General features: G+C 42.0%; 2 protein-coding genes across 4 annotated transcripts in view; one reads left to right on the forward strand and one right to left on the reverse strand.

The window, feature by feature from the left end:
* The first annotated feature begins 3,359 nt into the window (after positions 1 to 3,359).
* Positions 3,360 to 4,350, forward strand: OR2B11 (olfactory receptor family 2 subfamily B member 11). The gene has a single exon (XM_039885624.1). The coding sequence runs from the start codon at positions 3,378 to 3,380 to the stop codon at positions 4,332 to 4,334; it is 957 nt and encodes a 318-aa protein (XP_039741558.1). The 5' UTR covers positions 3,360 to 3,377; the 3' UTR covers positions 4,335 to 4,350.
* A 6,699-nt stretch (positions 4,351 to 11,049) lies between these two features.
* The window catches only part of NLRP3 (NLR family pyrin domain containing 3), a 38,832-nt gene continuing 36,996 nt past the window's right edge, over positions 11,050 to 12,885 (reverse strand). For 2 of the 3 annotated variants that reach the window (XM_039885554.1, XM_039885553.1), the window contains one exon: positions 11,051 to 11,697. In XM_039885554.1, the coding sequence (XP_039741488.1) occupies positions 11,406 to 11,697 (292 nt within the window). In that variant the 3' untranslated portion in view covers positions 11,051 to 11,405. Of the gene's footprint in view, positions 11,698 to 12,885 lie in introns of all 3 variants that reach the window. The other variant, XM_039885555.1, reaches the window with a different exon arrangement.

Genomic DNA, 12,885 nt, shown 5'->3' on the forward strand with positions numbered 1-12,885 from the left:
CTCTGGACAGGAGATACACAGCAATTGGGAGAAAAGTGCTTCTCTCATTTCTGATGGAAGAGCACCTGTTAAATCTCTGAAGGAAAGCATTATCCAACCCAGTTGGGCAGCGGCAGCTACAGTGCACCAGCCTGCGGGAGGCAAGGCTCAGGCTGGATCTTAGGTAAAAGGGCTCCTAGCAGTGAATGCCCGGGGCCTCGTCATTGTCGCCTTCATGGGCTCATCCCCAGACTGTCCCTCTTGCTATTGGAGCAGGACACATGCTCTGTCAACCCCAGGAGGCTTCTCGTGGCATGTCAGGCATTTGACGACATGTCGCATGCATCACAAGGGTTGTGTACTGCATATAGCAGGGTCACGCACGTATTCTGGGCCTGCCTGCCAGTGGGCGTGGCACAGGGACCATCACTGAACTATTGCATGGGATGTGATGGCGGTCAGAACAAACTGCAGGGGCTTGGTGTGAGAATACAATCCTACTCTTACCAGGTGACAATTTAAGGAGTTGGTTCTTATTTTTCAGGCAACTGGAAGAACTAAAGATGTATCTGTTCTTAATATTCTAGTCTTAGAAAGATGACTCTGTGTGAGTGTGAGTGACGGGCTGGGCAGGGAAGGGACTGCCACGGGAGGGCAATTAGCGACCTCTAAGAGGACCGGATGCCTGCACTGGCCCAGGATGGCAGTGGCGAGGATGCGGACAGCCCCATGCCTGTGACAGTGTGCTGGCGCAACCAGGAGGACACGGTCACGGATAAAATGAGGTGAGTAGGCAACAGGGTATGGTTAGAAATCACCTGAATGCTCCAAGTCAAGGAGAATGAGCAGAGGCAGTGGATATTAGAGGGAGGGGCTGGCTAGAGGCTGGAGGAGGGGCTGGCAGGTGAAATGCAGAAGCTTTTGTTAAGACCAGAAAGTCAGCGGGAAGTCAGTGAGGGTTGGCAGCTGGAGGCACAGGTCTGGAAGGGCACTGCCAAGGGTCATCATGGCAGACTTGGGAATTACTGTGCTCACAGGAAGAGTGAGGAGGCATCTTATAGGGAGGATGAAGATGGAAGAGAGTCGGAGTAGGGGGACGTAGAGGGCTAGCTGAAGCAAAGCTCCCAGCAGAAAGCATTGCTCAGCAAGGTCAGATGCAAAGGTGGACTGGTCAGGCCATTAGGGAGTGCAGTGTGTGTGTGTCTGTGTGTCTGTGTGTCTGTGTGTGTCTGTGTGTATGTTCATTCACATGTCTGTGTGTGCATGTGTGCAGGTGTGTGTGCATGTGTGTGTATATTCACACATACCCATATGTGCTCAGTACACTGAACTGGAAATTTCAGAAAGCCTGTCCAGCCTCTCAATCTCCTCACTCCTTTCCCTTTGACATTCCTGTCCTTTCTCCAGCCTTCTTTTCTGTCTCAGTCATTTGCACTAATGCTTTACTGCTTCCCAAGTCACCAGCAAAGTGCTGGAGAGAATAAAGGCCAAGAGCAAGACTCTAGGTTTCAGTTTTGCTTTCCACATGCAGCTAGTCAGACAATCGGAGGTAGACCAGCCATCCTCCACACCACTCTGCTCATGGTGAAGCAGGTACAGGCATACACTTGCCCCGGCGTCAAGGCTCTAAGGTGCCATCATATAGAATTATCACAGCGCCTGGCTCATGGCAAGTGCTTAACAATCCGTATAGACTAAGTGCAGCCCCTATCTACCCGTCTCTTTTTCTTAGTTTATTTCATTTTGTTTAAATCTTTCTTCACTATCCCTGCAAGTCAACCTTTCTTGTCCAGTTTAGACTCTGAGAAGAAATCTTAGAATCAGAAATCTAAGAAAGAGAAGTGGCATGATTCTATTTTTATTTTAAAAAGTGTGCAAGCCTATTTTGCCCTGCCCAGCTCATGGCATCAAAACTGGGGTCCTGAGCTCCCGTTAGAGGTAAAATAACCAAATTCTATAAGATTTATCCTAGACATATTTTTGATAGAATAGTGGGAAGAAGTTTAATAATTGGGTGTTCCGCAAAAATATTAGGAAATTTAGAGCAAATAGTACGTACTTCTGAAATAGCAGAAGAAGAAAGGTGATTTGTGCTTATTTACCTATTTAAACCCCAGAGTTTGAGTTGTTTTCAATAATATCAGATTTCATTAGAATGTAAGACTTTGGTGGGGTGGAAGGGTGATTCTTTAGTGCAGCATCCAACCTGAACAAATCTCCATGAATTTTATAGTTAATTCATAAAGCACCAAATAAGAAACTAAAAATGAAAAATGAATCCTTTGTCAGTGACTTATTTTTTTAAACTTATTTCCAGTCCAGCCCTATGTGGACTGCATGATCCCATCGTGAATTTGAGGCTGTCCATCCTGGGGAGAAGGTAGGAGGTGGAGGCTGGTGGGCTCAGTGGAGAGGCCCTGTGAATCAGCAGGGGACAACACAGTTGTTCTCTAACAGCAGAGGAATCCAGAAATCAAAGCACTGTATTTTTCAGCTCCAAGAGGAAGCAGCTGCTTGGAAAACTTGTACAAGAAATTCAGCCGTCATTCAAACTGCCCGATATGTGTTAGCTCTGGTGGCAGCCTGGCCCTTTGGTGGGCAGCACCAAGGGCTCTGTTTCTTACTCAGGTCAAGATCTTTGTCTCCATGCTCAAATCCTATGCTCCGAGGTCTTATTGGGCGCCATGATCAAGTCATGGGTGGGAGTGACTTAGCTCCTTGACCCCAAGCCCATGAAGGGTGCTGGATTATGCTCCTGATAGCACTGCCTGTGTGTGAGTAGCCATGAGGAGAGGGGAGACCAGCACTGGTGCAGAGACCCAGAGAACCGTAGAAGGTGAGTAGGTGTGTTTGTATGAATGACTCCCCCAGCTGTTTACAAAGCCCTTATGCTTGCTTTATGCCCCTCTCATCTCCCTCCCACCTCCTCCTCCAAAATGCAAAACAAGAAAACCTAAGAAAGTGCTCAATTCCTTGTCAATGAGTTTGTAGAGAGAAGTCAGACTTTCCAATGTGATAGGAGATATGGCAGGCTTGGACCAAATTGCAAGAAAATTGTCCATATGGAATGCCTTCACAAATGTAATGCCCCTTTACCATCCCCAAGACTCTGTAGTTGAGGCGGATATTCTCTCCCCTTCTTACAGATGCAGAAATTGAAGTTTGGAAAGATTAAATGGCATAGTCAATGGCATAGAATAGGAGGGAGAGCTAGACACATGTGCAGCTGCTCTGCCTCCTGGTCCTGACTCCCACACGGCGCGGTGTCTCCACAGAGGTAAGACGGGTGAAACCTATACAGGAAAGCACAAGCACGAATTGAAGAACTAATTTCTCCTCTCAGGTTCCACTCATTTTGACTTTCTTGATTCATGACAGGTGACAAGAAATGCTTCGGCATGAGAACTAACAACCAGAGCTTCCTGCGGGGAGCCCCTGCAGACTTCATCCTTCTAGGTGTTTCCGACAGGCCATGGCTGGAACTCCCTCTCTTTGCAGTGCTCCTGGTGTCCTATGTCCTTGCCACACTGGGGAACATCGCCATCATCCTGCTGTCCCGACTGGACCCCCAGCTGCACGGCCCCATGTACATCTTCCTCAGCCACCTCTCCTTCCTGGAACTCTGCTACACCACCACCACTGTCCCTCAGATGCTGGTCAACATGAGCAGCTCCAGGAAGACCATCAGCTATGGTGGCTGCACAGTGCAATATGCAATTTTTCACTGGTTGGGTTGCACCGAGTGCATCATCCTGGCCGCCATGGCCCTGGACCGCTACGTGGCCATCTGCGAGCCACTGCGCTATGTCCTCATCATGCACCGCCCTCTCTGCCAGCAGCTCGTGGCTGTGGCCTGGCTCAGTGGCTTTGGCAACTCCCTAGTTCAGGTAGTCTTGACCGTGCAATTGCCTTTCTGTGGGCGGCAGGTGCTAAACAACTTCTTCTGTGAGGTGCCAGCTATGATCAAACTCTCATGTGCTGACACAGCTGTGAATGACGCCACACTGGCTGTGCTGGTGGCCTTCTTCATTCTGGTCCCTCTAGCTCTCATCCTTCTCTCCTATGGCTTCATTGTCCGTGCAGTACTCAGGATCCAGTCCTCCAAGGGACGGCACAAGGCCTTCGGGACCTGCTCTTCCCACCTGGTGGTGGTCTCCCTCTTCTACCTCCCTGCCATCTACATGTACCTGCAGCCCCCTTCCAGCTACTCCCAAGAGCAGGGCAAGTTTATCTCCCTCTTCTATTCCATAATCACCCCCACCCTCAATCCCTTCATCTACACCCTGAGGAATAAGGAAGTGAAGGGAGCGCTGAGAAGACTTCTGGCAAGGGTCTGGAGGCTCCGCGGGGGATGAAGACCTGCAATGTGCCAACCCCCACTGGTCACAGAGCACCAGACCCAGAGAACCTTTCATTTAAAGAGCCAATTAGCAAACAGTGGAAATGTTTTGAGAAATTTCAGGATCCCTCTAAATCCCCCATCCAAAATATCTCGCCCCCTGCATTGTCACAGCACCTAAAATCCCACTTCCTCCACAGTCTTTACTTCTCCCTGCCACACACATGAAATATTAAGCTCTCATTTAGAATCAAAGGAGAGATAAAGAACTTCCTAGACAAGAAAATGATAAAGAAGTTCATCACGACCAAGTCAGTACTACAGGAAATGTCGAAAGGTTTTCTTTAAGAAGAATAAGGAGAAAAAAAAACAATAAAAAATATGAATAAGAAAATTGCAATAACTGTATGTCTAGTGAAAACTAGTTAAAATGTAAATGGATTAAATGCTCCAATCAAAAGGCATAGGGTGTCTAAATAGATAAGAAAACAAGCCCCTTACATATGCTGCCTACAGAGACTCACTTCAGATAGAAAGGCACACACAGACTGAAAGTAAAGAAATAGAAGAAGATATTTCATGAAAATGGAAACAATAACAAAAAAAAGCTGAGGTGGTAATACTTATACCAGACAAAATAGACTTTAAAACAAAGGCTATAGCAAGAGATGAAGAGGGACCCAGTAATCTCACTTCTGGATATTCATCCAAAGAAACCCAAAACACTACTTTGAAGGAACATGTGAATTCATATGTTCGTTGCAGCATTATTTATGTAGCCAAGATATGGAGGCATCTTGGGTGTCCATCAACACCCAAATGAATGGATAAAGACAGGTGGTACATATATACAATGAAATATTACTCAGCCATTAAAATAATGAAATCTCACCATCTGCAGCAACATGGATGGACTTAGAGAGTATTGTGCTGAGTGGAGTAAGTCAGACAGAGAAAGAGAAATGTCAGAAGTGGAATCTAGAGAACAGGATAAACAAACAACAGAAACAAGCTCATAGATACAGAGAGTATTTTGATGGTTGTCAGATTGGGGTGTTAGGGGATAGCAGAAGAGGGAGGGGATTAAGAGGCACAAATTGGTAGTTACAAAATAGTCACCTGGATGTAGAGTACAGCATGGGGAATATAGTCAGTAGTATTGTAATAACTATATGGTGTCAGATGGGTACTGGATTTATCGGAGTGATCACTTCATAAATTATATAAATGTCTAATCACTGTGTTGCACACCTGCAACTAATATAATATTGTATGCCAACTATAATTGAAAAAAAGCAAAAATGTCAAAATCAAATAAACAAACAAACAGATATTGACTTGTCCTGAGACGGAGGTGGAAAGGCAGAATGGTGATGTCAGGAGGGCTTGCTTGGTGGTACAGCCCCAGAAACACAGCCTCCTTGCCCTGTGGTGCATGTGCCTGAGCACTACTTGAGGGTTTGTTACCCATGAAAGTTCTGGTGAAGCATTAAATAAATATGATTGTGCAGACCGTCTGTTATGGGCCAGGCATTTTGTAAGGTTCAGCATATCCACTGGCTCATTTAATTCTCACAACAAACTGTGATGTCAGTCACTGTTGTTATCTCCATTTAAAGATTCTGAAGTGAAAGCTGTTCCCTTTAGAGGCTGTGCTCCAGGCCACTGGGCTACTGCTGAGGAGGTCCAGACTTTAGGCCGAGTACTTTTCTTCCTGTTGGCCCCATTCCTTCCCTGTCAGTTTCACTTTACACCACTCTGTAGCTGCATGGCCTCTTGTCCCTGCTGTGTGCCCTGCTGACCAGAGCCACTGGTATGCATAATGTTCCAGTGGCAATCTCTGTTCCCAGGCTCCTTCCAAAGTGTGCTGTCAATAGCATCAGGACACTTAAGGAAAGAGTGACAATCTAGTTTCGAATAAAGAAAGTCAGTGTTCCTGCTTGCCAGCAGTGGGGATGCCTTATTTTTACCCTGTCTCTACCCCTAGCTTCCTGCCCACCTCAGAAATCTGTTAAATAAGCAGCAGACTCAAAATGTAGCTATAAGGTACCTCAGTCTGCCCCCAGCGGACCCAGTTCACTAGACACGCCCCTTCCTATGTTGAACCCTAAACCCCATACAAGTGAAGTCTGCCTTGAGAAAGGGAGGAAGGCTTTAAAGCTTACTTGAGTCCTATAATCCCAATTATTCACTATATATGCTTAATACTAAGATTTCGTGATTCTGTGTTTGGCCATTGGGTGTGTCTGTTTGCCCCATGCTCACTGGGATATTTGTATGTTCTTGACACCAAGATCAGCATTGCAGGGCATGCCTGCTGCCCACCCACACTTCTGCTGAGCACTTAGACAACACCAGGGCGCAGGGCTATCCTCTCCCTGCATCGTCACATGATCATCCGTCTGTACTGGTATGTAACTCAGTGTCCTTTTCTTAGAAGGACACCAGTAAGATTAGATTCCACCCTAGTGACCTCCTTTTATCTTAATTACCTTGCTAAAGACGCCATCTTCAAATGCAGTCACATTCTGCAGTCCTGGAGGTTTAGGGCTTCAACATAGAAACTGGGAGTGGGCATAGAATTCATCTGTAACACCGTAGAGAACACAGTGCAAGTGCAGTGCAAGTGCAGTGCAAGCACATAGAGATTTGTAACACACCTCCATTACAATAAGGATATGAACATTAACGGTGGTGACAACGAAGTCCACAGCTCACTTCTATGAAAATTCCTGTTAACATATCAATTGCAATTGTGCTGGGTTTTAGTCTACTGGGGGACGGTGGGAGCAAACAGGAGACTTGTATTGCCAGCTAGTGAAGCTTCCTGTCCACTAATGTGACACATGTCCACATATTTGGGTCTTTTTATGATTTTTGTATAATTTCTCACAGATTTATTTCAGGCACCTGATATATTTTATTACCACGATTAATATCATTTTTATTACATTTTAAATTGCAGGTGCTTAGAAGTGCTGTTAACTATTTTAATTTTTAATTAATTTTATTGGAGTGACATTGGTTAATAAAATTATATGTTTCCAGTGTATAATTCAATAAACGTCATATGTATATTGTGTGTTCGCCACCCAAGTTATGTCTCTTTCTGTCACTAAATATTTTACTCCCTTTATTCCTCTCTATTTCCCCCCTCATCCCTTCCTTCTGGCAACCACTAAACTGTTGTACGTGTCCATAAGTCTGTTTGTTTGTCTTGTTTGTTGCTTTTAGTTTTATATCCCACATATGAGTGAAATCATATGGTTCTTAACCTTTTCTTTCTCACTTATTTCGCTTAGCGTGATATTCTCAAGATCTATCCATGTTGTCACAAATGGCAGTATTTCATCTTTTCTTATGCCTGAGGAATTTTCCATTGTATGTATGTAACACATCTTCTTTATCCAATCATCTATCAAAAGACACGAATTGTTTCCATGTCTTGGCCACCGTGAATAATGCTGCTATGGACATTGGGGTGCATATATCTTTACGAATAAATGTTTTCAAATTTGGGGGGTAAATACCCAGAAGAAGGACTGCTGGGTCATATGGTAATTCTATTCTCAGTTTTTTGAGGAACCTCCATACTGTATTCCATAGTGGCTATACCAATTTGCAGTCTCACCAGCAGTGTATGAGGGTTGCTTTATTTCCACATCATCTCCAAAACTTGTTATTACTTGTCCTGTTGATTATAGCTATTCCAACGGGTGTGAGATGGTAGGTATCTCATTGTGGTTTTGATTTGCATTTCCCTAATAGCTAGCGAAGTTGAGCATCTTTTCATATGTCTGTTGGCCATTTGCATGTCTTCGTGGGAGAAGTATCTGTTCAGATCCTCTGCCCATTTTTCAATTGGATTGTTCGGATTTTTGTTGTTGAGTTGTATGAGTTTTTTGTATATTTTGGATATTAGCCCCTTATCATAGGCACTGTTTGCAGATATCTTCTCTCATTTAGTTGGCTATCTCTTTGTCTTGCTGAAGGTTACTTTTGCTGTGCAGAAGCTTTTAGTTTAATACAGGTCCATTCATTTACTTTTACTTGTACTTCCTTTGTCGTTGAGGCCAAATTCATAAAATTCTCTCTGAATCCAAGGTCCATGAATTTAATACTTAAGTTTTCTTCTATGCAATTTATTGTTTCAGGTCTTATATTCAGGTCTCTAATCCATTTTGAGTTAATTTTGGTATGTGGTGATAGACAACAGTCTACTTTCATTCTTTTGTAAGTGGCTTTCCAGTTTTCCCAGCACCATTTATTAAAGAGACTTTTCTTTCTCCACTGTATGTTTTTGGCTCCTTTGTCAAAATTATTTGCCCCTACACATGGACTCTTTGTTCTGTTCCACTGGTCTGTGTCTTTCTGCCAATACCATACTGTTTTAATTATTGTCACTTTGTAGTATAATTTGAAGTCAGACAGAGTGATACTCCCACCTTTGTTCTTTTTTCTCAGGTTGGCTTTGGCAGTTTGGGGCCTTTTGTGATTCCATACAAATCTGATGACTTTTTTTTCTATTTCTTAAAAAATGCCTTTCAGATTTTGATGGAGATTGCATTAAATCTATATATTGTTTTAGGTCATTTTAACTATGTTGATTCTTCCAATCCATGAACATGGAATATCTTTCCATTTCTTTGTCTTCTTCAATTTATTTTAATAATGTCATATAGTTTTTAGTGTATAGGTCCTTCACATACTTTGTTAGGTTTATTCCTAGGTATTTCATTCTTTTTGTTACAATTGCAAAAGAATTGTCTCTTTCATTTCTTTTCCTGAAAATTAATTGTTAATGTATAGATGTGTTATAGATTTTTGTATGTTGATTTCTTTATCCTGAAACTTTATTTGTTTATTGTTTCTAATAGTTTTTTAGTGAAATCTTTAGAGTTTCCTATATAGAGAATCATGTCATCAGCAAAAAGTGATAGTTTGACTCCTTCATTCCCAGTTTGGATGCCTTTCATTTCTTCCTCTTGCCTGACTGGTCTGGCTAGAACTTCCAACAGTATATTGAATAACAGTGGTGATAGCAGACAGCTGGTCTTGTTCCTGATCTTAGAGGGAAGATTGTTTGTTAGTTTTTCACCATTAAGTATGATGTTGGTTGAGGGTTTGCTGCATATGGCATTTATTATATTGAGGCCCTTTCCTTCTATATCCATTTTATTAAGTGTTTTAATCATAAATGAATGCTGTATCATGTCAAATGCTTTTTCTGCATCTATTGATATGATTTTTATCCTTTTTTGTCCATGTGGCATATCAAATTGACTGATTTGCACACGTTGCCACATGTACAGTAAAAATGCAAGGATAAGAACAGGTAAGAGCACTCTGTGCCCCTACTCCCCCTTCAGAGTCACCCAGCACCGACAGTGACTTTGACTTTGACATTTTCTCCCCCTTTTTAATAGAATTTCCTCTTATGGAGTTTGCCTGGTGCTTCCTGGTGATGAGATTCAGGGGTGCATATATGATGTTGGTTTCTTCTCAAGTTATCTTACTTGAAAGCAGATATCTATCTGCCCCCACTGATATTTTTATTAGATAGTAAGGATACTGTCCAATTTCTGCTCTTTATGTAGTTACCATTTTTCTTCTGCAACTGATGATCCAACTGTGGAGACTTTCAGACTAGACTAATATCCAGCTCTTCTTAAATTCCCTTCTAGGTTTTAGCAACCATTCCTCCTACCCCAACCCGATCTTTGCTGTGCTGGTTGAAATAAATGATTTCTTTTCCAACTGCATTCCACTGACATTTGTGTATTGATCTTATATACATCAACTTCACTCAATTTTTAGTTCTACTAGTGTGGAAATCTTCATTAATCTTTCCATATTAATATTTACATTGTGGGGTCTTTATCTATTTAGATATTCCTCTGGGTCACTGAGGGAGAAATTCTTACTCCCATTTTAAGTTCCTAGTGCCCAGGAGTTTTCTTTCTCTCTTTGCAGCACAGTTATATGTTTTTAATTACATTTTAACACCTGCATGTAAAGGTGTTTGTACCAAGGGGGCAGTCTGCAATCACTTCACCAAGATGCAAAAAGCAATATCTAGATCAGAGTTACTCAAAGTGCTGGTGGTAGACAAAACAAAGAGTTTGCACAAGAATATAAATTACATACAGCGTTTTTACTGAGAAAATCTTACCATGGTGAAAGTCAGCTCATCTGAAAAGCATACCTAACGTGTGATTGACTTACATTCTTCACAAGCTCCTTATGTCGGCAATCCCAAGGCCACACTTGAGCAGCAGGGGTCTAAATGGTTCATCTGACAGAGGAAGTAGTATTTGTACCCCGAATGCTTGCATGGAAGAGTTGCCCCACGTGTAGAGAAGCACTTAATCAATATTCATTAATGATTAAATGATTAAATGCTATGTGAAGTGCAGGAACTGAAATGCTCCTAGGATGAGATAAATCAAAGATAATTTTTTATAACTGAAGGCAAAACGCATTTTCTGCATAATACTTCTGTTTGTATTATGCAGAAAATGCGTTTTGCCTTCAGTTATAAAAAATTATAGGCTTTTCTACTCCAAAACCTGCCTTTGCGTTATTTTCAAACTCCTGTCCCACCACAGTTGATATTTCAACCCTTAGGGTGAGGCGATTTTCCTCTCCATTCATTACAATTGAATCATTTGGCAAAGAAATTTTTTAAATGCATAAAGCAATTTAATTTATCTTTAGTGGTTTAGATAAATAAGTAAAACTATTTCTAGGCACACTTTTTAAAAACTAATGAAAGAAAACAATTTAACTCAATAAATACAGCTGAGCTTTTATATTCTCTGAATTTACAACAAGGTACAATAAACAGGAATTATTTTATTAGAAAATATAACTCTTACAAAAATTAGAAATAAATAAGTTGCTGCCACAAAATTGCAACATAATATATAGTTAACGCATTCTGTTACTGTCAGTTAAGAGACAGACCAGTGGGAGAAAACAGCAAAGAAGGAGAAAAGGTATGAAGGAAAAGAAATTTAGAGAGAGTAAAAAGAGAAAACAGAAAACGAGAAAGTGCTTCAATGAAGAGTTAGTTACATGAGGTCACCTAGAGGAACACATCCTCTAATGAGACCCATGCTGCATGGTTGGCCTCGGTGCCCTGGCCCCCAGCCCATCTCCGAGGCGCCTCCTGCAAGTGAGCTCCCCCACGCACACCAGCCCGGGTGGTAGGCTCTCGGCGTCTGCACCGGGTGGTGGGGCGGCACAGCAGGGGGTTCTGGCACCGAGCTTCCATCACTGGCTGGGCACGCTCAAAGACGATGGTCAGCTCCGGCTTTTCTTCTTGAAGTGCTTCTAACGCGCAGATTGTATCATGATTAAAATACATTTTACACAACCTGTAAAAGCAAATAGAGGGCCTTGGATTACACTCAACCAACACGCAGAGCTGTCAGCCTTGGGAAGCTATCTCACTCACGACTTCTAAGCCCCCTGACTGCCTTCATCCAGAATGTAGTTTCTGTTATGTTCTAACCAACGAGTTTGAAAAAATGTTTAAATATATGTAAATATAGAGAGAATGGTGTAATGAACTCCCAAATGTTCATTCTCAGGTTTGACCATTTCTTATTAAATTTATTGGGGTGACATTGTTTAATAAAATCTTATAGGTTTCAAGTGCACAATTCAATAATACGTCATATGTATATTGCATTGTGCATTCACCACTCAAAGTTAAATTTCCTTATGTCACCACATATTTGACCCCTTTACCCCTTTCTACTTCCCCCCTTTCCTTCCTTCTGATAACCACTAATCCACTGCCCACGTCCATGAGTCTCTATTTGTCATGTTCATTTGTTGCTTTCAGTTTTATATACCACATTGAGTGAAATCATATGGTTCTCAACTTTTCCATCTGATTTATTTTACTTAGCATGATTATCTCAAGATCCATCCATGTTGTCACAAATGGCAGTATTTCATCTCTTCTTATGGCTGAGTCGTAACCCATTGTATGTATACACCATAGCTCATGGCCAGTCTTATGTCATCTGTCCCCCACACAAGCCTCACATCAATGGATTGTTTTAAACACAGCATGTCATACATCTATAAATATTTCACTATATGAATCTAAATGAAGCCTTTTTAGAAGTGTTACCACAATGCCATTATTACAGCTGAAGCAATTAACAATTCCTCAATATCAACATATGTCCAATCAATGTTTAATTGGACGTTTAAATTTCTTCAACCATCTGATGTTTTTAATATTATGTTCATTTACTCAAGAGCCACATGAGGTCCACAGAGTGAGATTGCTTTGTGTGCCTCTCAAGTCTTCTTTGATATATGTTCCTCCTCTTTCTCTTTTTAAAAAATTTCCCTTCCAACTTAACTGAGAAATCACATTATTTGCCCTGAATAATTTCTAAGAAGTTTGACTTGATTGTATTATGGATTTAAAGTTTATCTTCCTCCAAAATTCCTATGTTGAAGACCCAGCCTTTCCTGTGCTGGCATTTGGAGGCAAGGCCTTTGGGAAGTGGTTGGGCTGAGATAGGGTCATGGCAGGCGGGGAG

The sequence above is a fragment of the Pteropus medius genome, unplaced genomic scaffold (genome assembly GCF_902729225.1).
Source record: "Pteropus medius unplaced genomic scaffold, Ma_sr-lr_union100, whole genome shotgun sequence".
Classification (NCBI taxonomy): Eukaryota; Metazoa; Chordata; class Mammalia; order Chiroptera; family Pteropodidae; genus Pteropus; species Pteropus medius.